We start from the raw sequence: 27,079 nt of genomic DNA, 5'->3' as shown, positions 1-27,079 counted from the left end.
ATCCCTCGCTACCTCACATGTGCATGTCGGGGGACAACCCGAGGGGGGGGTGATCCTATGGGCCTAGCCAACGAGGCTGCCACCTTTATATAAAAAATAAATTAAAAAAAGTTTAAAAAAAGTATCCCTATTAGCTTTCAATAAAAAGCATTAAGCATATTATGAGTAACATCTGCCTTTGAAGTCACACCACCAAGATGCTATGAGTAACTTGATATTGACTTGTGCTACACCTGTAGGGTTAGAGGAAACATCCTGCCTCCTCTCGGGTAAATAAAGACAGTGCCAAGATGCTCTGAAGTAAATGGCAAGAATAAAAGTTTCTCCATGCCTCCACTCAATATGTAAATGCACCTGCTAGGCACCTGCCTAGTCATACACACCGGCACACTTTATTGTAAACTTACAGATGAGGACAGGATCGACTAGCAATGAATACCATGACCAGCGTTAAGCACACAATGGATTACATGGTTTAGGAGCTAAGCATTGATAGTCATTGTTTTAAAAAGAGCCACATTCGTGGCGCAGTGCTGTTTCAGGGCCTGATCATGATTGACTTTGGAGAGATCCTCACACATGTCGGAGAATTGGGATTATTCCAGAAGCTGCTTCTACTCGCCCTTTCGTTCCCGAATATGATCCTGTCTTTAAACTACGGGAGTTTGCTCTTTGTGGAATCAGACCCGGAGCGCCACTGTAACACGGACTGGATCCTGGGGGCCGGTCCCAACCTGACAGAAGAGGAGCAGCTACACCTTACCGTTCCCCGGGAGCCGGACGGCTCCCTCAGCCGTTGTCTGATGTTCGCTCCGGTGAACTGGACCCTGGACTCCATCCGCCGCTACGGCCTGAACCACACCACCGCCTGCCGGGACGGATGGGTGTACGACCGGACCCAGTACCAAGCCACCATAGTCACCGATGTAAGTTGTGCTGCCAAGCCCAATGAAGGGATTAGGAACTGTAATTTTGGGACTGGTCCCTCACAAGATAGTGACACATCCTAATTCCTCTTTCTTTTAACAGTTTGATCTTGTTTGTGACCAAGCTAACCAGGAGAAGATCGCACAGACAGTATTAATGTCTGGATATCTTCTTGGCTCCCTCTTATTTGGATACTTTGCCGAGTCGTAAGTGTATTATTCAATGAATTATTAAGCAGTAACTCTTATACAAGATGACTTATCGTGATGCCCTTCTTTCTAGAATTGGCCGGAAGCGTGCAATACAAATACCAACAGTGCTTTTGATGATCTTCATTGTGGCAGCTGGATTCTGTCCAAACTACTACCTTTACATCGTGACCCAGTTCATGTCTGGGGTCGGGATGGGAGGCTACCGAGTCAACAGCATTGTGCTTGGTAAAATATATGAAACTTATTTCCTAATATAGTAATCATTAATAAGTATCTATGGATACTGTTTGGCTTGATGTTAAGTCACGACGAGAGCAACTGCCTTTGTCTGAGAGTGGCCGCCCCTGTTCCTTTTCCTCCCCACAGTAACCGAATGGATGGGCACTGCCAAGCGGTCTCTTGGCCTGTGTGTTTGTCAAATATTTAATTCTCTTGGAAGCATGTCCCTGGCGGGCATCATGTACCTGATCCGGGACTGGAGGCAGGCGCAGCTGGCCATCGCCACCCCCATGGCCGTGGCGGTCATCTACATATGGTGAGTAGATCCAATCTTTGTTCTGATTGTCGTGATTGGACGGCAGAAACACTTGCTCGTAGACCATTGGTTACGGAGCATTCGAGATTACTCTTTGTAGGCCATGACCACTCTAATTCAGATGGGGTTTTTTACTACTGTTTTGGGGTCTTCCTGACCAACAGATATTCTCAGAAATGCGATACCAAAGATGGATGAATCTGAAAAGGCTGATCTTTCTTGTGCCGCTGTGTGGATGGGCAAAATTAAGATTTCTGAAAAAGTTTACATAGAACTTTATTGGCCTACAATATAACCATGCAAGATGAGATCATTCATAGATTTGTCATTGTTTGAATGTAGGCGGCAAGTGTTCAAAAATGTTGGTGAAAAGCATGAACAGGAACGTCTAAAGCTGGGCTTAACTAACTAACAGTTCAAACCAGCCAATAGTGTTCAGGCAGGGTTCCGTATCCCCATCCTGACAATCATTTCCTGACCCTTGCATCGGTGTGGACCAACAGGTTTATTCCCGAATCAGCACAATGGTTGTTGAAGCAGGGGAAGACAGAGGAAGTGAAAAAGCTGATTCTTAAAGCAGCAGCCATCAACAAACAAACAGTTCCAGAATCTCTCCTGGATAAGGTAAAATAACTGCAGCTACAATTTGGATTGTTTTCCTTTTAAAATAACTTCCCTGATACCTTCATCACTTCATGGTTGTGGATGCTGATACACATTTCTATCTTGTTTCCTAGATTTCTGAGAAAACGATTGAGGAGAAAAGCGTAATGGACCTTTTAATCCAATCCTGTATACTAAAGTATTTCGTTATCATAACCTTTATATGGTATGTGACACTCATTCATTCATATAATACTATGCAGTATTCCATTAATAATAATTTTCTTTATTTATATATTGTAAATACCTGTAAAATAAAAACATACATGTATATGATATATATCGTACATATGATATATATATATATATATATATATATACATAATATATGTTTTAGTTTTTTATACATTCATATATCAAGGTATAATCAAGTATATAATGTGTATAAGTAATATTCATTTATCAGTTATATTAATGAAAAATACATATTTCACGAAATCCATGTAAAATGGAAATTACAATTTAATCTGAGAAATGCTCACTGTTCATGTGTTGATTATTGATCCCCTTCACTCCTCTTGCTCATGGTTCTTCCTCCAGGTTCTCCATCAACCTCGGCTACCTGTGTGTTGTCTTCAACATCTCCAACCTGGGACTGAACATCTTCCTCACCCAGTTCATGTTCGGCCTCACCGAGATGCCGGCGCACATTCTCTGTATCTGGCTGCTGGAGATACGTGGCAGGAAGGTCTCCCTCATGGCCACGGCTCTCCTCGGAGGATTCTTCAGCTTCTTAGTCGTCATGGTTCCCAGAGGTGCAGTTTAGAGCCGGGGACGGTGCAGTTCAATCAAAGATAAACAGGCCTCATGATGTTTTGGATTGGTTATGGATTATTATGTTGTGTCGTTTTAGACCAAGCCCTCCTTGTTGGCGTCTTGGTCATCACAGGGCAGTTTTTCTTGATCTGGGGGATGTCCATATGTCATATTTACATCCAGGAGCTGTTTCCCACATCCATAAGGTAGGCCTTGATAGATAGATATTTATTTATTTATTTTTTCTAATTGTAAAATATTTTTGACAAATATATAAAATGAATCATAATTATTGTAGTGCATTTATATATGTTGTGTTCTTTTGGAGTAAAAAGAATGTCAATAAACAACCCATTCACAATGGAACTTCTTTTTGGAGCATGTGATTCATGGTCTCTTGTGCCGCCGGTTTCAGACACACGGCCACGGGACTCTCCACATTGGTGATGAGGCTGGCAGGGCTGCTGTCCCCGCTGCTCAATCTGCTTGCGGTGTACCACTGGACCATACCCATCATAGTGTTCAGCACCCTGGCCCTGGGGGGGGGGCTCCTCACCTTCATGCTCCCAGAGACCCGGGTCGTGGACCTGCCGGACCCCCTGGACCAGATGGAGGCCATGGACCGAGAGGGCAAGCAGAAGTCGGACGACGGCTCGGGTGAAAAGACCAAGACGTAGTAGAAATGTTTGTGTCAACATTTGAATGTTTTACACTGTTAAAGGGCCCCTGTTCGAGGCTGATTATTACGAAATGCCGAAATGCATTTGAAAAAAGGGAACCTTTAACTTTGTTGTGTCATGAATGTTGAACTGATAAATGTGAACAGATTGTTCTGTTTTGAGATTATTAATTGAAGATCGGACACTTATTGTGTGCAATAACCGTAACTTGAAGTAGAGATTATGAGACCTTTTGGAGACACAGTGTAATTTCCAATCATACAACAGTAAGGGTATCCCTTCACAGTAAGGCTACATTATTTAACCTTATTTAACAGTATTTATTGCAGTAATAAGCATTATTATATAGAAGTAGCATCAGGGTTAGGGTTGGAGCTATGGTTAGTGTTTGGATTAGGGTTAACTAAAAATGTGTCACTCCGCTTTACAGGTGATTCTAATAACCGTTAATTACAGTCTGATCAAGCGATTTCCTCGATGGAATCTCCCTTGCCACCATAACCTTATTTCACTGTTGCACAATAAATGGAAACATACAGATACATGTACATAATACAAAGCAGCTGGCCTGCGGTAACGTGAAGATCTACACAAAGTAGAAAGCTATTGTGCAGTAAAATGTTGATGTGTTGCTTGGTAACAATCCAGTTGCAGATCCTTTTCTGTTGACGGAACCAAATAAATGAGTAAATAAACAAACAAATCATTGACTGTTGACGCTTATTACTCGGCCTGGGCATCGTACCTACAGCCGAATCACAGCCGTGCTGATATTCAGTATAACAGCACTCCCTCTCATATAATATTGCTTAAATAAGCATAGGTATAGTAAGTTAAAGGTCCCGTTGCAATGGCCTATGGTTGACTGGGCAATATTTTAGGAACAAAGAGATCAAACCATTGAAAGACAATGCGATTGTATTTATTTTATTTTATAGCAGTGTATATATATTATTATTTTATTGTTTTACAACAATTGAAACATTTAATTTGTTTGTTGGATCATTGTTTTCCTAAGCTTGCTATATATTATTGCTATAATTTATTATCGTTTGGTATATAAATCATAAATGTAGAATGTAAAATTTTGATTTCATTGTATATTCAAACAATACATTTTGTTATGAAATGCTGTTCTCATTTGGCACTATAAATCTTAGCAAAATGGTATATTGAATAATTTAAAGTTTACAGTAAATTTACATTATGGTTGAAAGCAGTGGACACATTGGTTAAAAGGTTAAAAGACGACCTTCAATTGCCTGACACGTTAACGATTAGATGGTTTCTCTACAAAATAGCAATGCCTAACAAATTTTAGCCAAACAAGTCATCCATCCAGCTATTGTTTGGAGCAGGATTTTCTGTTTTTTGTTCAGTGCTACTGCCAAGATCACCAAAAAAGTTGGTTTCTGTGTTTGTGTTACTGATTGTTTGGTTTTCTGCCTCTAGTGATAAAATGTCCCCCATTAAAGGGTTGCTCTGTACTGGATGGTCTTTGATAGATGAGGAGTCTAAGCCTAGAATGTTGCTCACTGTACCAGAGTTTGTCCCACTGGGCTGCTGGACTGTAAAAATATCTGCACCACTTGCGAAGGGGTCGCTGATACCAAAAATATCATCTGAAAGCTGGAAATTGGCGGATGCTTCAGGAGAACTGAGATCGAAGACATCGCCTGCTGGTGGGGCTGAAAAAGCACCGTTCCCCGAACTGAAGATATCAAAGTCCAGCTGGACCTCTGGTTCTCCTGTCTGAGAGTTTGATCCAAAACTCCAAGGATCTATGCTGGAGGGACTTTCATGCCAAGCTACAGGTGTGGGATCGGGGCCTACGAAGGGATAAACTGTGAGGCTCCCGATGACCCCTTTGTTGTCAGCTGTGTTGTGTTGAATCATTTCAAACGGGTCAGCACATTCAGCAGGAGTCTCGTTGGTCAGAACACTGTTGCCCAAAGAGAGGCCGAAGATGTCATCCGTGATGGTGCTGGTGGTGGAAGAGGAGGTAATAATCTGCTGAGTGTCTGAAGAACCGAAAGGATCTTCAGTTTCCTGAGGAGTCACATGATCCACATTGGAAGATGATCCATCACAACTCGGTCCTGCCGCAAACTCTTGTACATCAACCACTTGAATTGGCAGGATAGGGACAGATGTATTTGTATCACTTGCACTGATGAATGATTGTTCTGAACTAGAAAAGTCCTCTTCAATGCTTTGAGGTTCCTCCTGAAAGGGGTCATCTGATATAGACTGGCAGATGGACCCATAAGGATCTTTTATCATCGCTTGCACAACAGTAGAGGTATTACGAGAGACTAACATGCCATGTTCAATGAGAGATGGATCCAATGTCTCACGGCCCACTGGATTATCAAATAGTATTGTATTGTCAGTATTTTCTGCACTTACAATATTTGGTTTTCCTCCACTATCATCTTCAGTTGTAAAAATGTCAACAATAGCTCTACTTTGTGGATGGGCAAATAGGTTTGTGTTTTCTACACTGGCATCTTCAATAACAGAAAAGTCAATTGTCTCATGTGAGACCAACATGTTATGTTCAAGAGATTCTTCACTGCTCTGTGGATTGGTAAAAAGGTTTGAGTTTTCTACACTGGCATCTTCAATAAGAGAAAGATCAATTGTCTCATGTGTCTGTGGATTTGATGGTGCATTATCAAGTAGGTTTGTATTATCAGTATGTTCTGCACTGGAAATGTAAGGTATGTTATCTTTCTCTCTGCCGTCATCTTGAGTAGCTGAAAGATCAATTGTCTCATGTGAGACCAACATGTTATGTTCAAGAGAATCTTCAGCTTTTTCCCTGCTTGATGGATTGGTAAATAGGTTTGTGTTTTCTTCACTGTCATCTTCAAGAAGAGAAAGATCAATTGTCGCTTGACTCTGTGGATTTGATGGTGCAGTATCAAGTAGGTTTGCATTATCAGTATGTTCTGCACTGGAAATGTAAGGTATGTTATCTTTCTCTCCACTGGCATTTTGAGTAGCTGAAAGATCAATTGTCTCATGTGAGACCAACCTGTTATGTTCAGGAGATTCTGCTGCTGTCTTCCTGCTTTGTGGATTGGCAATTAGGTTGGTATTATCTGAATTTTCTACGCTACTCATGTGTGGTGGACCTTCTGTGTTTTCTCCACTGGTTTCTTTAATGGCAAAAAGTTCATCTGTTTCACTGCTTTGTGGATTTGCTTGTGGATTGAAGGATGGATTTATACTTTCAGCAGGTTCTAGGCTGGCAGTATGGGCTGGCGATGTAATGTCTGATTGATGATCAGCTGTGAGGTGACTTCTTGGTGGTTTGAGTGGTGGGGTTACCTCTGTGATATCAAATGAATTCATAGCAGTAGCATGTGTATCTTCCTTCACATCATTCACTGATTCCTGTTCAGAGAATGTCTCTAGTAATTTGACCTTATCCTTTGCCATTTCTTCTGCCATTCCTCGGTCCCCGCCTGTGGATTTTTCTTCTGCTTGAACTTCTTCTACTTTCGGTGATTTCGTCTGTTTCATCCCCTTCCCTGTTGATGACTTGAAGAATTTTCCTAGGATTCCAACAGTTTTGCTCCCACTTTCACTTCCACCAGATGTGAAAAGTTGAGACAGAGGGCTTTTTTCCTTGGACCAAGAACCCTTTTTCATGATCTTCTTGTCATTCGGTTTTGCAGGAGAACCCTTCAGAGAATTAGATTTCTGAATAACCGTCTTCACGCCTGTGACAGTTTTCTGCGGCAGGGCTCCTTGTTCGGTCGTAGTTGGGCTCTCTTCAGAAGTCCTCTCTTCGCTTTCCAAATGTCCTTGTTGTTGTTCCATTTTGGTTTGTTTAGCTGAATCACTGTGAGCCACAGATTTATCTTCTGTGTCATTTAATATCTTGGGTGTCTCTTGGGCAGATACTTGCGTCTCATCATTGGTTGAATGGACATTCACATCATCTGTCTGTGATTCGCCCTTCTCTTGCAGTCGGTTCAAACTGTCTTCCTCGCTCTTTGGGATCTCTTTACGAGTTTCTACATTGGTAAGCTCTTGATCTGAAGGGTTGTTTGCCTTTTCATTGTGTCTTTGTTCATAAGGGTTTTGGTTTATAACATTGTCTACCTTGCCTTGGCTGGATTCAGATTCTGAAATTTCTTCCTCTTCTGAACACAGATCAGAGGGTGACTGGCTACTCTCAACAACATTAGGGGCAAACCGCACGGTTTTCTTAGCTCTACTTGGAGTACATATCTGATCTTCAGCCATAGATTGATCAATGTCTATTGTGGTGGCTTTCATAATTAAGTCCTTTGTATTATGTTCAGTGATAGCCATGCCCTTTCCTAGGCAAGGTGAAGAAGAATCCACCACGGTTTTATCAATGTATTCTAGTTTAAGTTTATTTGAAAACGTAGAGGAATTGGTTTCCTTCCACTGTAGATTATCAGGTGCCTTAATGTGCTGCGCATCTACTGGTTCATTGACACCTGAAATTGAGGACCTTGAAGTCCTTGCACTTCTTTCGCCCTCTGTGTCTTTAAGTTGTCCCCTAGCCATCTTCGATTCTTTCTTGTCAGCGTCATTATATTTTAAAGTCACAGCATTATTTGAAAAAGCAGGGGTTTTCCCATTTTCTGGCATTTTGTTTCTACCAGTGGTTATATATGACAACTGTGCAACACTACAAATTGTTTGTTTCTTCTGCGGAGGCCAAATTATCCTCTTCCTGTCCCTTATATCAATGGGTTGCTCTACGCCTGATGGATTTTTTGAGCCTGATTTGGTGGATAAAACATTACTGTTGGACTCTAAGCCCTCAGCCACATTTGACCGCAACTGGTATATATTAGGGACTTCCTTGGCATTGTTTTCATCTGTTTTGGTATTTTTCTGAAGCCAACGGTCTTTGTGTTGCATGTGTCCGAACCCCTCATCATAGTTTCCTTTCCTTTTGAATAGTTGTTGGTAGTGGAAGATGCAGAAGAAATCTCCATAAAGGGACGAGTAGTTGTGCAAGCTGTAATTAAATAAAGAATTGTTTTGTTTAGAATGTATGAATTTAAAAGCTAAGGGATAGGGTAGGATTTGAATGAATGATTTGATTTACCGATTCACAAAAGACACTTTACTTGAATGTGTTCACATGGTAATTAAACCATAACATTTACATAAACTAAGGATTTTGATTTAGTATCGATGTGTAGAATAATCATTAACAGTAGTCCAGCGAAAATTTCAAATTGATTTATAGTATAATTATTTACAGTAGATTTACAGCAGATTAAGACTTGAAGTGCATTAATAATCTAGAAGTCTCACCTCAGTTTCTTTTGACAGTGTTTACAGCAGAAACACTTTTTGTGCAGGATAAGTTTATTGGCCACCATTTTCTCCATTGGGTAGACTGGTGTCAAACAGGCTGAACACATTTCCTTGGCGGGAAGCTGGAACTATAGGATGACAACCACTGTTTAGCTACTTCTCCTAAAAGTTTAAGTCATTCAGAATGTCCTTTCATATAAAGATAACTTCAATTTACACACATAGTTCATCTGATACTATTGGTGAGGCCCTTTGTTTTATTGAATTGACTGCATTCTAACCGTTCTTACTATGATGAGTGTTGGCTTGAGTTCGTTCTCCAAATATTTACTAGCTACCTATTATATGGGTGTGTTTGGTATTTGTTCCAAGTGACACGGTTTCCACACACTTTCATTAATGGTAAGAGGTAATTAGTGCTAATCCTCTGACAAATTGTAGACATCCTTTTATTTCCAATTTTTACTGACAGTAAAGGTTGTCTGTGTTCTATAATATAATTAATAATATTTCTTGATAACTATAGAATTGTATATTGTCTTCTAGTACTTTGGTAGTTATCCAATACAATGATATACTGGTGTTCTTAAAATGATCTAAAACAAACAAAAACAAGCAGATTCCTCTTAGTCACTTGACACATTTATTTGACTTATAAACAATAGGACATATCCGCTGTTTTAAAATGATTTATAAAAAAAAAAACTTAACATTTTACTATATAATCATGGTATAAAATAATTCATGGACATAAGTTAACATTTTAATGCTTTCATTCGAAAAGGAATAAATCATATGACATTTATGTTAAAGATTGCATAACACATATTATTAAAAGGGAAAGCGGTGCTTTTTAGTGCTTTGCAGTTGGTTGGCTAAATGTTACAAAGACCGTGCCTTCCTCTTTTGTATTGTTCAGCCCACTTTCCGAAAATGTCCTTGTTTGCATCATCGGGGGGGTCATGACTTCATATCTTGAAGGGCTGCCCACAACATCGAACAGCGCAGATGCCTTGCTGTTCGACTGTTTGGTGACAACTGTGGAGGTTTTGGAGGAAACAAATGAATTGCCAAAGCCATCAGTTTCTTCATACGTTTCGCTGACAGTTTTGGTGCCGATTATTCCAACAGCAGGTTCTGGAACAGTCTTCACTTCCAGGACACTGACCTTGCGTCTTGGTGTAGCGGGGCTTTGGAAGTGGATTGACGTCTGGCTAAGATCGCCGTTTGAGTTTCCCTCTGTTTTAGGCTTGAATGTTGACATTGGTGACTTTGGTTGTTCGGCATTCTTTCTGGCAGCAGAATGAATGGAGATGAAGGAAGGGCAGGAAGGCGCACTGCTTTGTCTTATAAGGGGTTTACGGCGTGCTTGGTTAGAGGTGCCATCGGTTTGTTTTGAAGGGCTTGCATCTTTATTTTTCTCAGACGCTTCACCTGTCTCTTTATTGAGCTGGGGTTTAGCCTTGCTGGACACAATGCTAATTTTCCTGATGTTGTTGGAAGGCTGGAAACTTTGTTCAGACTTCAAAGATTCATCAAACAGACCCGACAGCCCTGCGATGTCAGCTTCAGATTTTAAACTGGAGACGGAGTACAAGGCCTTTTTAATGGCTTCTTCGATGTCAAGGAGCTTTGCCAATGTTTGTTCTTTCAGGTCCATTATGTCCTTGCTGGCTTTTTCCAGATCTTCGAATGCAGTTTCCACTGAGGAGGTGCTCTCCAGGTCATCATCAAACATTTCCATTTCCACCTTCTTTTCCTCCTTCCTATTCTTTTTCCTGGCGGTTCTGCTTGGTGTGGCGATCCAAGCAGGGACATCCTCAAACAACATCTTCATAGATCCAACATCTACATCGCTGGTATCGCCCTCCATCTCTTGCACTTGAGAAAGGATTATCTTGAGTTCCTCTCGTTTTCTTAAATTCTCAAATATCCCCATAGCTGCCTTCACATTTCCTGTCATGATCTCATCTTTGTGGACAGAGAGCCTCTGTCGTCGCTGATCCTCAGTCTCTTTTGCTTTCTTTTTCCTGAAAACAACTTTCTCTTCTGGCTGTTTTTGTACTTCACCATTCAGGGCATTAGGCTGGACTGCATATGTATCTGTTGGAAAGTTGACAGCTTCCTCCTGCAATTGATTGTTGCACTGGTCAGACGAAACGTTAACAATGGATTTCTTTTTGGCTGCGGTACTTGGCTTGGTCTGCCTTTCTTGCACAACTATATCATTAACAACTTTAATGTTCTTAGATAAAATGGAAGAAGACACATCATTTTGCTTCTCTCTTCTCCCAAAGTTCTGGAGAGCTGTTTGAAAGCCCATACTAATTTCATCCCTATCTCCTTCTGAATAACTCTTCATGCTTTTCTGAATCTCCTCCGCTGCATTTATTTTCCGTACAACATTTTTGTCGATTTTAGTTTCCGCCATTCCAGAACTTAATGATTCTGTGTCAGTTTGACTCAGAGTGCCCTTTGTGGGTTCTGCTACATTTACTTTAGCCTGAGTTTCAACAGAGCTCTCCATTGTGTCATCAATAGATTTCGGAATAAATGTTTCCTGTGTGACCTCCCTGTTAGGGAATATTATGCCATGTCTTCTGGTTCTTTGTGGGTTGTTTGGCGATACAGTTGACGTCTGAACGCTGTGCTTGGTATTAAGTGGTATAACAGGGCTTTGTTCCCCATTGGGGTAGGATGCTTCAAGCCGAGGTTGTGGCTGCTTACTCTGTGCTGATTTTGTCCATTCTGGCTTTGGTGCGAGAGTTGGCTTCTGGCCATGGGGTTTCTCAAATGCCTTTTGAGGGAGTTGGGGTGTCGTTTTGCCTTCACAGTGATAAGACGAGGGGTTTCCATTATGAATTGCTACAGGTTTTGGGATTGTTGTATTCTGTCTTGAAACAGATGGCTGCTCCTCGAAAGTTACTGAAATCGAAGGAGACAGGAGTTCAGTGTCAGAGGGAGGCATGGACACAACAACACCCTGCTTCTTAACAATCTGGCCATTTCCTGAACATCCTCCTCTTGAATTCCTGTATATCATTGCTGTTTTATAGTCTCCCTTTGATACATTAACCCTAGACCTCTCAAGAGACTGGAGGGCAAACTGCATGTTACCTCTTACAATATCTTCCTTCTCTGGGAGCTTATGCTCCATCGCTGCGCTCTGCAGTGACCTAATCGTTGCCTTCACATCTCCTTTAAAAACCTCAGCCTCTTCTTCTGAAGTCTGAACCTCACACTGTTCTACAGGAAGTGACGGGGAATCTTTTGCACAACAATTCGCCCTAACAGCACTTTTTGACACTTCATCTTTTTCACTAGATGGAAATGTATCATGGCTTTTCTGGCTTTTCATGGCTTCACTGACCTTTTGGAAAGTTGTTCTGATCTGTTGGCCACTGGAGGAAGAATGCGTCTCTGTTGCTGTTGAGGAGCTCTGCTCTTGTGCCGAGACTTTGACGTTGTATATCTTCCCAGGGACGATCATTTCACGCTCCATGTGCATACTTTGGCTCTTGGCCATTTCAAGGGATCTTTTGGCTGCTCTCACATCCCCAGAAACAATTTCTTCTTTCTGAGTTTGGCCTTCTTCCATGTCAGGCCCTTGTGTGGACAGGTCCATGTCATAGATGGTTCCTGGTTTGATCGCCTCACGCTCCACATGCATGCTCTGTTGCTTTGCACGTTCCAAAGACTGCATTGTTGCCTTGATATCCCCAGCCACAACCTCCTCTTTTTCCATCATCATTCTTTGCTTCGCTGACAGTTGTTGCTTAGCTGTTGCTATATCGCCAGGGATAATCTCCTCTTTCGGGATGTCAACATCGTAGGCACAATCTGATGTGAACACCTTTTTGACATTCTTCACGTCCCCTGGCAGTACATCACAAATGGTCCGCTCCACCAGGTCCTTCTGCTGATAGAGACTTCTCTGAGCTTCCTTGATATCTCCCCTCAGTATTTCAATGCGTTCTCTGGACGAAGGGCTATGACACTGGTCTTCTTCCAGAAGCTCAGTTTGAAGACTCTTAAGGTACTGCAGGTCACCTCTCTCAATGCAACTTTTGTACAAGTTCACATTACCCTTTTCATTCTCATCTATTCTACAGGACGTTGCAGTCCTTTGACTACTGGAAGTTGCCATGAGATCTCCGATGGTGGACTTGATGCCTCTCCATTCTATATCTTGACTTTCGGTTTTGGTTTCACAGTGGTGAACTAACGAGTAAACAGTCATTTCTGCATGTCCCCCGGCGCACTCTTGCATTATGATCCCCTTTTTTAAAGATTTGGTGTGAATAAGTAAGCTTTCAATCATCTGGGCAATACCTACTCTTTGATCTCCCTCTGGATTGGTGGCCGCGGCTGTCGGCTGGCTGACAGGAAGTTCAACCACCTTGATGTTCAAATCCCCTTTCTCCATCTCTCTGATAATTGTGATCTGAGGCTTAAGTGTTGGTTTGCATAATAACTGCAGCATGATGTTCCTGATGTTTCCCTCAATAACCTCCTCATTCTGTATTTGTATGCCCTCTTCAAGCTGATACTTTGCCATTGTAACATTTTTGACCTCACTTGCTTCTATTATAATACCACTAGAGTGAAGGTAGGTCAGCTCATGTAGACGGGTGAGGGTTTCAGCAACACTGTTGATTGTGATTTTGTCTAGCGGGGTGGTTTCAAAAAGCCAAGTGGTGCTCTTCACATCGGCCTTTGGTCTGTCTTCCTCAATGCTGGGCACTAGGGTATCGTTAGCCTCCTTGATCTTGTCCAGGGGCTGTGATTCAAAGAGAAATGTGCTACGTTTCACATCTCCTTTCCCCTTGTCTTCTCTTTGGACAGTGTTTACTGTGCCTTGCTCCTCGGAGTCACCTTTGAGACTGTCAATCCTGTGGTTCTCAAAGAGCCAGGTGGAGGTTCGGACATCACCTTGCTGGACATCTGTGACACTAACCATTCTAATAAAATTCTTGTGGGCTGCCTGGTCTGATTCGAAGATTTGCTTGTTAAGCTGCACATTTTTTCCTACAATGTCCTCTACGTCTAAGACAGCAGGTGTATCTGGGCTGGTGAAGGAATCCAATGGCTGGGTCTCAAACTTCCATCTGGCCGATTTCACATCGCCTTTCTTGACATCTTCTTGGGTGACAGCTCGAATAACGTAAATCTCATTATCTGCCTTGATTGCATCAAGGGGCTTTGTTTCGAACATCCATCTTGCTCCCCTTACATCGCTGCTCACAATCTCCTCCTTTTTCACAGTGGTCACCTCATGAAACTGTCCTTCCTTGTCTCTGATGGCGTAAAGGGGCTGAGACTCGAATATCATGGTGCTGGACTTGACATCAACATTGCTCTCAGGCTTTTCAAAACAGGCGGACTTCTCCTCAAAGGGCTGATCGTGGATCTTGTCCAAAGAGAAGGTTTCAAATACAAACTTCTTATTGGTTACATCCACACCCTCTACTTCGCTGATCTTCTGCGTGTCTGCTAGAGCCTCCTCTTTCTCATTTATCATGTTGATGGGACGGTTCTCAAACATCCATGTGAACTTGTGCACAGATCCCTCTGGAATGTGCTCGGCCAGATCCTGTGCGTCGGATGTCGTCACCATCTCTGAACCTATTTCGTCAAGTGAGCGGGATTCAAAAAGTTCCTTCACTCGGGACACATCTCCAGACTGGACATCCACCTGGCTAACGTACCGGGCATCTCCTTCTACATTGGTGTCCTTCCGGATTCTATCTAAAGTCTCTGTTTCAAAGAGTCTCTTCACAGTTTTGACACCGACCTCTGCTTTCACAGAGTCTTGGGCCATTACGCACTTTAAACGTTGCTCCTCACTGTCCTTGACGCTGGCCAGAGGTTGTGATTCGAAAAGCCAAGTGAAGGATTTGACATTAGTGTTCTCTAGGGCATCTTTGTCTTTCACGGTTTCTGATTTGTCATACAGAATGTCCATTGGCTGTGTCTCAAATAACCATCTGCAGGTCTTAACGTCACCTTTCTGAAGCTGCTCTTCTTTGGTAGAAGACTTGGCTTCTGTTTGATTGAATTTGGAATGGATTCCATCTATAGTTTGGGTCTCAAATAGCCATTTGGCCATGTTGACATCTGCTGAATCGACTTCTCTAGTAATACCTTTAATGACCTCAACATTTTCTTTTCCCTCTGTAAATTGGTCAAGGGGTTTTGTATTGAACAACCACTTGTAGTTTTGGACGTTGCCTTTGATTAGCTCTTCTCGGCTAACTGTTGTGACTTCGTGGAGATTGCCTGAGGAGTCCTTTATAGTGTATAAAGGAGTGGTCTCAAACAATGCTTTGTTGCCCTTAACATTTCCTGCTGTGATATTAATTTCCCTTAAGTCACTTTTCTCATCACTACGAGTTATGTTGCTTATGGGAATTGTCTCGAAAAGGTTTTTGAATGATTTTACATCACCCTTTTCAATCTTTTGTTCCTTGATTAAGGTACTGGTTGCTGTGCTGTAGTTTTCAAACATCTGCTTGGTGCCTTTGACTGCTCCTTGTTCATCTGCAGAGAGTGTTATTTTTTGCAAGCGTCCGACCTCTAAGCTCTCACTGAGGCTGTCCATGGGTTGGGTTTCAAACAGCCAAAGAGAAGTCTTGACATCTCCTCCAAGTACTTCCTCCTTGGCCAAAGTCCTCTCAGCTGAGTCTCCTTTTAGCATCGCCTCTCCTCTGTTTTCAACAGTTCCTTCAAATGCTCCCATCTCTTCCTTCCCTTCTTGAATCATGCCCAGCGGCTGTGTTTCAAACATCCATCTCTTGCTGTCCACGCCTCCCCTCTGGCCTTCTTCCAGTGATATACCCCGGATCATCTTAACTCCATCCGTCCCCTTGTTGATGGTGCCCAGTGGCTGGGTTTCAAAGAGCCAGCGTGCGGTGCTGGTGCTGCCGGTTTTTATCTCCTCTCTGCAGATGGACCTGACCTCATGCATGTTGCCACTGTTGTCCTTGATGGCACAGCATGGATCCGCCTCGAACAGCTTCACAGTCTTCTGGATGTCGCCCTTTTGTTCCTGGAGCTCAGACTTCAGTTTCAGGAAGCTGTAGTCCTCGATGGAGCTGCAGCGGCCCAGGTCGGTCAGCGTCTGGGACTCAAACAGCAGCCGGGCCCCTCTCACATCGCCTCTCTCGACAGGTTCTTTTAAGACGGTCTCGACCAGTTCACCCTCCTCTGTTTTGAGTTTGTTCAGCGCATCCATCGGCTGAGTTTCAAACAGCCACGTCGAGGTTCTAACATCCCCTCGTACAGAGGTCTGCCTTCTGGCAAAGGCGCCTCGTTGGGTGCCGTCCACTTGCTGGAACACTGAAGAGGTGCCTCTGACGTCTCCACCCTTGAGTTCTTCTTCGTCTAGTAGTTTCCTGGTCGTGTGGGGATCGCCGATGTTGTCCAGAGTCCAGTTCTCGAAGATCCACCTCATGGACTGCACCTCGGCCTGGTAGCCGGCGTCCGCAGCCTCCGCGGCATCAGAGTTGAGGGCCTCCACCAGCTCGTCGTCAACCATGTCGTTCAGGTTGTCTCGTAGCTCGGGGTGGATGTGCTTGAAGAGCCTCTTGATCTCGTTCTTCTGCTGCTGCTGGTAGAAGGTAGAGAAGGTTTCCTTGGGTGGGGGCACAGGGAGGCTGGCAAGAGGTGGACAGCCTTCATAGTCCAGGGGTCGGGGAGGGACGGGCGGAGGTGGAGGAGGAGGCAGGTCGTCATCACGGTGAGACGTCTCTGAAACAATGACTTTTTTGGTTGCATCGGCCATCTTGAAGTCGATAAAGAAAGAGGAGATCATGTTAGTTCCAATGTTTGTTTGGCCACGTTGTATGGTTGAATATATGTCAAGCGTTACACTAGCATGCATGAAGCCAATTAAGCTATACTTTACCTTGTTCTTTGCTTGCTTGCTTTCAACTTTTGCACACCACACAGCATCCTCTATTTTGCCAAGGTTAGCAACACTTCATAGCCGTTAGTAGATGTTGGACAAATGCGCACATTGAAGTCACTCTTGAAGGTGTGGACACATTTGGGTTTGTGTGTAATTGGTCTCTATGATTATTATCTTCATTCAGATATTTAACTTTTTGTTTTGTTTTGTAGATATTATTTGTATTGAATTGCCTTTTTTTGATATAACTTTATTATTTAGTTGGGCTTGAGATGAATCCATTACATTTTATATCATTGGATATATATAAAAGTTAGATAATGGAGACAAATCATGCAACTAAATTAAAAACGATACATCATGTGCTGTAAATCTGACTGAATGAAGGCTGTTATGCTTACATCTTGCATTGCAATGCTTTAAAGAATATGTCCTATTGGATGATAACATGCTTTAAAGCCTAGGAGTGACAGCATAGAAGAAAGAGTGGAAACATTCTACGTTATTTGGAGTGAACTACACAAAACAAACACAGCACAAACACACACGTTTGTTAGTATAAATCACGAGTATTACACAATACCTTGCTGGCTTTACGTCTCGGTTCTGAAGAGCCAAGGAATTCCTGAGAATAAAATGGAGGATGATTCAATAATTAGACTTTAATTACGCCAAACAACAAGTACTTAGTATTACAACTACATAAACCTATGTAAAAAGTAACAAACGAAATAAATCTGTGTCTAAACAGGAAGGTAAAACCTTTGCGAAATAAAGGGCCAACAATTCAGCTCACCGCAGATTAGAAGTACAATAGATTGGACTGACGGCCATTGTGTCCAAGAATAGCATGCCTCCCCCACACACTTCCCCTCCTCCCCCTTCAGTGGGCCACGGCCCCCCGTTTTGGGGAGGCTGTAGGTATGGCAGCTATGCGAGGAACTCACGGGCGGAGCTGGGCTTCCTGCGCGGTCTGTGGCTGCCAATCGGGACAGGTAGAGGGCCGATCTGTCCCTGACGGAGGTGCTGCCGGTGGGGCTGTGCTGGACCGGTGTCGAAGGGGACCGGGAGTCTCTCTGGGTCCGGAAGTCTCTCTGGGTCAGGGGCTGAGTCTTCTGGCCTTCTGCGAGACGGGGACACAAACACGTTTCATATTTATCACAGTTGATTTAAGAATGAGTGGATGTACTGTGTAGCTTGACTGGCAGGTCTGGGGTTCAGATCCCACTGGGGCCTGTGAAAACTGTGGTCCAGTGTGACTTGATCGTTAAAGCACGGATCAACACTGCCAGGGTTTGGGGTTTGATTCCCAAATTTATTCATTGTAGGTTCATATTATTATATTATACTTTTTCTTTTTTTTTTTCAGTTGATGTGATATGAACGAAGCGTTGCTGTCCTGTCCATTTCCTGCGTCCTGTCATCATAAATGGTTTACATGTCGCATTAAGTTGATAAAAGGTATTGTAGGTATATTAAAACATGTATCGAGCCTATAGGGCGTGCATTGACAGCGAGGAGTATTTTTAGTTACGCCGGAATGTCTGTTATCTTCTATGTGTCTGCGATGGACACGGCAGAGCCTTAGACAGAAGTACTCTCCACCCAAGTGGGTTAAACTATGTCCCCAAATAGAAGCGGACCCACTGGACGGAGTTAGAGATGGTCGTCGTCACACGCTACAGCGAACCGCCACTTTGTCGACTGTTTTAACTTTGCCAGATGTTGTAACCCTAACTATGCACCTTTTTAACTCATCCGCGACTTAACCTGCCACACTTATTTTATTCAAAACAAATGTCTAAAGTAGAACTCATCGACTAGCTCAATTAACCTCTGTGATTTATTTTCTTCCTCTCAAAGTCCATGTAGTCTGTGGAGAGAAAAGTTGGGAAATCGTTTTTAAAGTAATGCAATGACAAGCAGCTTTCAGAGTATTTTTTTAAAACATTAAACAACCATATAACCGAGACTATCGGTAAAAGAGCCGACACAGGGCGGCAGTTGGTGGGGATTCTTGGCCGCCGCCACCGCGCCAGCCCGGGGCCGGAGCGTGAAACCCTAGAGGAGGACGCGCCGGAAAAAACACAACAGCAACTGCTGGCTCAGCTGGAGCGGGCGTGATTGTTTCGCCGCGCGTCGCTTATTGTGAGCTCCCCGCCGGACCGGACTGTCAACACCTCACCGGAGGAATGTCCGACCGGCGGGCTGACTCTGTGGAAAACAAACTTGAGCCGCGGAAGTGATGTCCTGGGATAGAGCTCAAACCAACCGAAACAAACACGCCGTATCCTTCTTGGGAGAAGTATTAATCAAGGCGAGCTGAAATAAAGCTGTGTTTCAACGTGAATGGAAAACATTTCAAATGTTTAATTGTTTCACGGGAGAAAAAGCTGTTGACATGGGTTTGTATCTCATGATGAACGAGCATCACCTGACACCAGACAAAAGGAAAATATTTAACACTTGGGAGGTTTAAAAACAGCCCCGACGGGCCAGGGCCAGGGTCAGTGACCCTGGCCTGTCTGTGTGTGTGTGTGTGTGTGTGTGTGTGTGTGTGTGTCTGTGTGTGCGTGTGTGTGTGTCTGTGTGTGTGTCTGTGTGTCTGTGTGTGCGTGTGTGTGTGTGTTTCTGTGCCTGTGTATGTTTGTGTGAGAGTTTGTGTGTGCCTTTGTATGTGTGTGTGAGAGAGTGTGTGTGTATGTGAGAGTGTGTGCCTGTGTGTGCTTGTGTGTGTTTGATTGAGAGTGTGTGTTTGTGTGGCTGTGTATGTTTGTGTGCGAGGGTGTGTGCCTGTGTATGTGTGTGTGATTGACAGAGTGTGTGTGTATGTGACAGTGTGTGTGTGTGTGTGTGTTTGAGTGTGTGTGTGTGTGTGTGTGTGTGTGTGTGTGTGATTGACAGTGTGTGTGTATGTGGCAGTGTGTGTGTGTGTGTGTGTGTGTGTGTGTGTGTGTGTGTGTGTGTGTGTGTGAGTAATGGTCCACATTTTAGCTAGCCTCTCATTTTCTACGCAGTAAGCTGTATGAGGACAAAGGGCCCAGCAGCTACGGCCGGCGCCTCTCACGGGCCGGGACTTAAAGCATTTTCATAGCTGGGTGAGCAGGCAGAATGAGCTGCATGTGGGCCCGTGTGGATGTCATAAACCCCTGTAAGACCCAGGGTTCAGTCATTTGTTATCATCGGTTAGCGCCAACGTAAATTGCTGTCGCTGATGATCATTAATAAACATTGACTCACTTAAGTTTAGTTATAGTTGATCCTATTTATAAAGCGCTTTTGATTTTAGCAATCTAAAAGTGCTGTCCAGGGCAAAAGCAAATGGGCACTTCCTGCAAAATGGACCTAATAAACCATCAGGGGGAAATGATCTAAATTCCGGAGATTAAGGGGAAATGCTCTTTGGGTCTTCTCTGTTCAGAAGACTGATTTGAGGATGAGTTTCCATCACTAGGCTGCATGTTAAGGTATTCCACATTTAGCCTTGTACTCCCCAGAGGCGTTTTAAAGACTCAGGTCAGCGGTCTCTATCTACTAGCCCCGGCGCTGCGGCCCCCAGCAGGGACCCCTGTCTCTCCCTCAGTAACGTGAGGCACAGTAATGCGATGGGCCCTTGGGGGCCACTAACAGCTGTCCAAATGACAGGGAAATCCAGTTGGTATTTATCTGGGCCACCACCTTTACCACCATCAGCTGCTCCTGGCTGAATGCACATTCACAGACTGCAATGAAAAGCCACCACCATGTCAAGACCAGACCTCCCAAAAAGCAGATCAAAGACTTTCAGTTCACACCAGTGACCTGAATGCTCAGATCTGATCTGGTGGACCCGAGTGGTTCACACTGCGAGCACAGGGCCAGTGAGATCAGATGGGGATCAGGTCTGGGGCCCCGTATAAAAGTGGCCCCTAAATCTGATGAGAAAAATTGATTGTAACAAATGCACTTATTGTAAGTCGCTTTGGATAAAAGCGTCTGCTAAATGCCCTAAATGTAAATGTAAATGAAAAAAATCTGATTGATGTGTGCAAAGTCTGGCTTTAATTCGTTAGCACTCCATATTCTAATAAATTATAATCATCATCACTAAACATTATTTTGAAAGAAAAAAGCAATGCAACATCATGTAACATTGCGTCTCTGTTTGCATACATCATGCAGGTAGTGTAACCCTGTGTCGTCACGACAACCCTATCGAGGCCAGTTATTGGCTGATCTCTGAGATTGACCCGCCATTCCAGGCTATAGATGGATCACAGGCTGAGAAATGATGTCTACCCATGTCTGTTATGCGTAACACGCCGGAGAACCAATGACCTTGGTCATACAAACTCAAACTATTATAAATTACCTAAATATACTGACCATTCATCTTGAGCCTACCCTGATTACTCATTAAAACACAATTAAAGCCCCTAGTACTCTACTCTTGAAGAACACCCCGGGGCACAGAGAAATCAACCTGTAGAGCCCACAATATTACCCTCAATATTCTGGCACGATATTAAATAACTCTTTCATGACAAAAAACAAGTAGGAATACTAAATACATGTAAAAACATTTATACAAATTAATTTATAATAAAAAAAAAATTTCCCTCAAATGAATTGTATATAAATCCTATTGACTCAACTCTTGCGAAATAATCTATAAATTGAAACTTTATCTGTGACAAAAAGGTATACTACGAAAAGCATTTCAAAATATTTCCCTCCACAACGCTGGGCGTTAATACTCACATATGTGCTTCCCAGCGCGGCGCTGAACCTAATGTCGGCGTGTCGATAAAGTTCCCTGATAGATCCTGTAGCCTGGGTGGCGTTGGCCTCTGAGCGGCTCCAGCTGTTCCACTCGGATGTGTGTGTGTCTCTCGGGGAGTGTACCTCTCTCTCTGTGTCTCTCTCCGTGTCTCTGAGTGTCAGCTCTCTCTCTGGTCTACTGGTCCCAGTGACAGCTGATTTTTATCAGAGCTGCTGCTCAGGTCAGGGAGGGGCAGGGGGTTAGTGGGGAGGGGGGGGCTATTTTGGGAGGGTGGGACGGCGACGGTTTACTCAGCTGAGTCCATCACCTCCTTTAGGCTCCGGCGTGGGGGGTGAGGAGGGTGAGGTGGGTGGGGGACTCCCCTCCCATTCCCACGGCAACCCTGTCAGATACCTATAATGGGCCAATGGTGCGTCTTGGACGTGATGTCACCGGGCAAGATAAGACAATATTAATCCAACCTTCTGACGAGGTGTCACTCCTACTTTGGTAAGAAGTTATATTGACAAGATGGATTAACTATTGATAACATGCCCTAACGAGAGGTTCTTCTGTCCTGGTTCTTCACGTCAATATGGAATTGGAGAACTGGGTCTATTTTTGTTTAGTAGCTTACAGTTTAATACTTTTATAAAAATGCACTTTGTTTATTACGACATTGGAAATGATTTTAAATGGGGTAATAATATGTATTATTATTATCATTAGTAGTACTAGCAGTATAGTAGTAGTAGTAGTAGTAGTAGTAGTAGTAGTAGTAGTAGTAGTAGTAGTAGTAGTAGTAGTGGTAGTAGTAGTAGTAGTTGTAGTTGTATATTAGTAGTAATAGTAGTAGTTATAGTAGTAGTAGTAGTTTTAGTAGTAGTAGTAGTAGTTTTAGTAGTAGTAGTATCAGCATCTTGTCATTAGCCTATTATCACTATTATAAAGAAAATTAACAAGAAAGACCTTGATCCTGGACTGTGGCCTCGATCACAAGCCCTCACCCTGGTGGTTTGTTGTGAGGTTGTAACCGTGTCTCCATTAGCCGGAGCTGTGTCACGTCTCGGATACGAAGGCATGCGAGGCCGGGGTCGCCGAGGTGTGCGTCACGCTCACAACAGTCACGGTCATTACCGCCACCGACACCTACGCGTCTATCTTGAGCATGTTGCGCCGTACGCATTGCTATGCTTGTACACACTCGTCTCTGTATTTATCTTTCTGGGATGACCAACAGAGCATGAGACGCTAACATCTTAAAGAACTTGAATTACCGTTAAGCTAGCACTCTAGCTTGCGGGGGGCACACCGTGGCCTTGACATTGTGGCTTGCTGGTAATTTGAGAGCGGGTGACTTCACTCTACGCTTTTGTTTTGGACGCATTCATGTCCCGTTCCTCAAGGCTTTCACCTCACATGGGAGATTGACGGGTAGGCCTTATATGTGGTCAGGTTCAGACAGAGCAGCAGAAAGTGGGCCACTAGTAGCCACCTTTAAAAACACAGTGCCTACAAGTTTCAACAGTTTGACAACTTTGACAAAAGAAAGTAAAGAATGAAGGATAAAAGAAAGGAATGAGAGAAAGAAAGAACAAAACTTCAAAGTGGTTGATAATGACTTCAAATAGGACAGCAATTGTTAAGACAATGTGGATAAATAAGTGGGAAGAAGCAGAAAAACAACTGATTCTAATTTTGAATGGCGCCTGTTGTGTTCTTTAAGGAAAACCATTTGGAGGACTAAACAACAGTTTTGACCTTTATACACGACAGTCCTGGAAACCCTTCAGCGGTCTCGCCGGCCTGGTCCGATTTCATGGAGCATTACTCACCATGGGGGTACTTGGGCGATCTAAAAGAAGCCTCCGGAAGTACATCGTTTGTTGTGTCTCTGTGGCTATTTTCATCCTTGACTTCTTTCTGTGAAAGTACAACGAGCAAAGCATAATTCATATAGGGCTACTATTATTATGAGGCTGAAAAGTAATAATTAATAATTCTTAATAATTATTAACCAAATAATAATTTGGTTAATAATTAACCAAAACATTTAGAAAGTCAAAACAGGATAAATGTCAACACACAAGCATCAATACAATATTTAATGATTAACATGCTGGTTTTCGAATGTGAAAGCACACACACAGACACACAAACTCTCTCTCTCTCTCTCTCTCTCTCTCTCTCTCTCTCTCTCTCTCTCTGACACACACACACACACACACACACACACACACACACACACACACACACACACACACACACACACACACACGCACACACACACACACACACACACACACTACCTGAGGGCCTGTGTTCCTTTCCGAGGCGCTCTGTCCTATCTCTGCCACTAGGGGGCGATGTCCTCCAATGACCGGCGCGGTGTGAAGCCTCGGGCTGCTGCCGTAGTCCCGCCGGAGCGAGGACTTGGACTCAAACAGGTCTCTCAGAGCGCTGGTACCGCTGACCACAGGCTCTCTGGAGGCCAGGTGCTCCACAGAGTGGCTCCTGCAGAGCGGGAAGCTCCCTTCATACGGGCTCCCCCCGGCCTCCAAGGGGTCCGCCTAGAGGGAAGGCATCGCACATCACATCACACTTCCCCGCTCTACGTTGTGTGGAGTGTGTCGTGTCTTGTGAGAATAACAGTGTAGTGCAGTGGTTCTTTGCTCGTTTTATATGCCATGGCCCCCCTGTGGTCAATGCAATATGCCAGCCAAAAGGTACTGGGTTTGATCCTCGTGATGCCTAACCGCTGTACCTGACTATACCTACGCCTAACCCATACCTATCCTTAACCTATACCTAACCTACACCTATCCTTAACCTATATCTAAACTATACATATCCTAAACCTATACCTAACATATAGCTATCCTTAACCTATACCTAAACTATACATATCCTTGACCTATACCAAAATATGCCTATCCCTAACCTATACATAACCAGTACCTCTCCTTAACCTATACATAAACTATACCTATCCTTAACCTATCCTATTCCTAGACATATATCTATACCTAATCAATACCTTACCTTTCCCTAACCTATACCTCACCTTTCCCTAACCTATACCTCACCTTTACCTAACTTATACCTATCTTTATGACATCTATCTCTAGTCACTGTAGGACCATTTGTGGGAAAGCCATCTGCTGAATGACCAAATAGTAAATAGTTACCTTGAGCTCAGCTTTTTCACAATTCCTCAGGTCTCCAATGCTCTGGTACCTGTAAGGCGGCCATGTTTGGTGACTTGGTACTATGACATCATCATTCATGAACACATGCACAATATGCATGTTTTAATGTGCATGGTATGCTATAGATGTATGTAGAGTTGTGCAGTACTCACTGTTGCACCAGCTGCAACACAGACTTCCTGTTTAGGGAGAGATAGTTGGATGGCTTGACCCATGACGCCTCTGGATTCCCTGACAGGTTCTTTAGGGATTGGCTCTTCCATATGTTGTGCATTGCCACGGCAACTTCCTCAACCAGCTGTCAAAATCCTTTGGAAAAACATTAAAAATAACAATAATCAAACAGAAATATTTGTGATTTCAAATTTTGAAACTTTTTTGAAAATCGATTTGATTCAGAAGAAAACAATTGTTGATTTCAAAAATAGTTAAAAATGTGTAGGTGCAAAATGTATGTTTATATCTGAATTCAGGTATAAAACTATTAAACAAATCGATACATCCACCCCAGATCCCCTCTTTTATAGAGAGATGCTCGTGATTCATTGGTGCAGACAGGCGCTCTGTCATATGATTCTGTTAATGTGTAGGCCTCCCAGGGACAGGTCGTAAACTTCACACCACCAAACTCTCAAGTGTCGCATGAGTCAGAAGAACTACATACCCGCATGAAAGCTATACGTTTAAAATGGAAACAGACTCTATAACATGCACCAATCACCATCCCCATGTGCTTCAGCAGATGTCATTTGTTAATCCATCGTGCCCATGAGACCGTTTATGATAGCCTCTGAGTTAATCAAATTCAAATCATAGCAATTTAAGACATACAATGGTAGGAGTGGTGCAAAGTGCATCATAACACAGAGTCGCAGACGATCAACGTGAATAATAACCAAAGTTACACCCCTCTGTGCCGGGGCCGTTCAGAGAGAATACAGTGCATATTTACCTCCTGAGAAGGGCCGAGAAGGAGAGAGAGCCAGCGTGCATCTCCCTGTCTTTGCTTCCCCTGGTTGTGCGGCTTGTTGGGGCGAAGCTGTCTGCCCCTCTCACGAGACTCAGTCATGCTCAGGGGCCAAAGTCCCCCCGTTTACCACCCTGTGATTCAGTAAAATCATTCATTTTTATTGTGCCGTGCAGCGTATGCGGTTGTAACGTTATAACTTCTCATCTCACAGAGGAGTCCTCCAGGACAGAACCTTTAAACTCTGAGTTATGAGTAAGATAATGTTATAATTGTAATGGTAAACAATAGTCCATTAACACTCAATAATGTTAGAACATGTTAAAGAGAGAGAGGGAGACAGAGAGAGAAGAGAGAGAGAGAGAGAGAGAGAGAGAGAGAGAGAGAGAGAGAGAGAGAGAGAGAGAGAGAGAGAGAGAGAAAAAAAAAGAAAAAGATAAACAGAAAGAGAGGGATAAGGGAGAGAGGTGGAGAGAGAGACACTTGTAACAGCTGGACCAGTCAAATGTCAGTGTTGGAATGCCGAGCATACATTTTCCTGTTACTTTATCTCGTGCCAAGGCATTTCGTCGCCTCTTCACATACTTCACATTGTTGCCGAGCTATGGTACAACAGAAGTCATATTTATAAATGTGATTTGGTTCAATAGTCCTTATATAGAAAACAATGTGATTATCTGCTCATTCTATTGGATACGCCCCTGTATTTAATTGTGAACTAATAGGGCTGTAATAAAGAGTCTCTCACTGCTGATTCACGTATATCATTAATGCCGTACAGGTTGATAATCCAATCAATTTGATTATTATCCATTAACTCATTTTTGCTATTATCCAGTTATTATGATCCTCTCACTAGTTTCGGTAAGCATTTTTTCACTAATCATAATTTGCGTCAAGCTGAGTCCAGACAATTAAACTAGGCTGCCAATTATTTATTATGATATTTATATGCGTCAACATATTCCTGTCGAGCTCCAGCAATAGCTCACTCTGACATCCTCTGCTAATGGCTTCCCTCTAGCTGGTCATAACTGTCATTATTCTAGACTGCAGGCGCAGCCCTTGCCAGCAGATGGCGGCGGAGTTACATATATTTTCCCACAATATGCCTCCCAACTACTGTCTTCCAACTGCTCAGCTGCTGCTAATGCAAGAAGGCTA

At 43.2% G+C, this 27,079-nt stretch overlaps 2 protein-coding genes across 2 annotated transcripts; one reads left to right on the top strand and one right to left on the bottom strand.

Moving 5' to 3' along the window:
* Positions 1-551: 551 nt before the first annotated feature.
* Positions 552-3,770, top strand: LOC307086387 (solute carrier family 22 member 13-like; the record flags this gene model as incomplete). Its single annotated transcript, XM_079751579.1, has 9 exons — positions 552-926; positions 1,030-1,133; positions 1,210-1,364; positions 1,506-1,674; positions 2,178-2,298; positions 2,412-2,503; positions 2,878-3,092; positions 3,191-3,299; positions 3,509-3,770. 9 exons carry the CDS (start codon positions 552-554, stop codon positions 3,768-3,770), a joined length of 1,602 nt encoding a protein of 533 aa, XP_079607705.1.
* A 6,172-nt stretch (positions 3,771-9,942) lies between these two features.
* Positions 9,943-26,023, bottom strand: xirp1 (xin actin binding repeat containing 1; the record flags this gene model as incomplete). Its single annotated transcript, XM_079750264.1, has 8 exons — positions 25,901-26,023; positions 25,101-25,257; positions 24,928-24,976; positions 24,049-24,309; positions 23,575-23,662; positions 17,946-18,121; positions 17,582-17,623; positions 9,943-16,872 (listed from the first exon to the last, which is right to left on the bottom strand). The coding sequence occupies exons 2-8, from the start codon at positions 25,220-25,222 to the stop codon at positions 9,943-9,945; spliced, it is 7,668 nt and encodes a 2,555-aa protein (XP_079606390.1). The 5' UTR covers positions 25,223-25,257; positions 25,901-26,023.
* Between the last annotated feature and the right edge of the window lie 1,056 nt (positions 26,024-27,079).

Source organism: Pollachius pollachius (assembly GCF_949987615.1).
Source record: "Pollachius pollachius genome assembly, chromosome: 14".
Lineage (NCBI taxonomy): Eukaryota > Metazoa > Chordata > Actinopteri > Gadiformes > Gadidae > Pollachius > Pollachius pollachius.
Note: the sequence above shows the minus strand (reverse complement) of the source record. Positions and strands in the feature narration are given on the sequence as shown.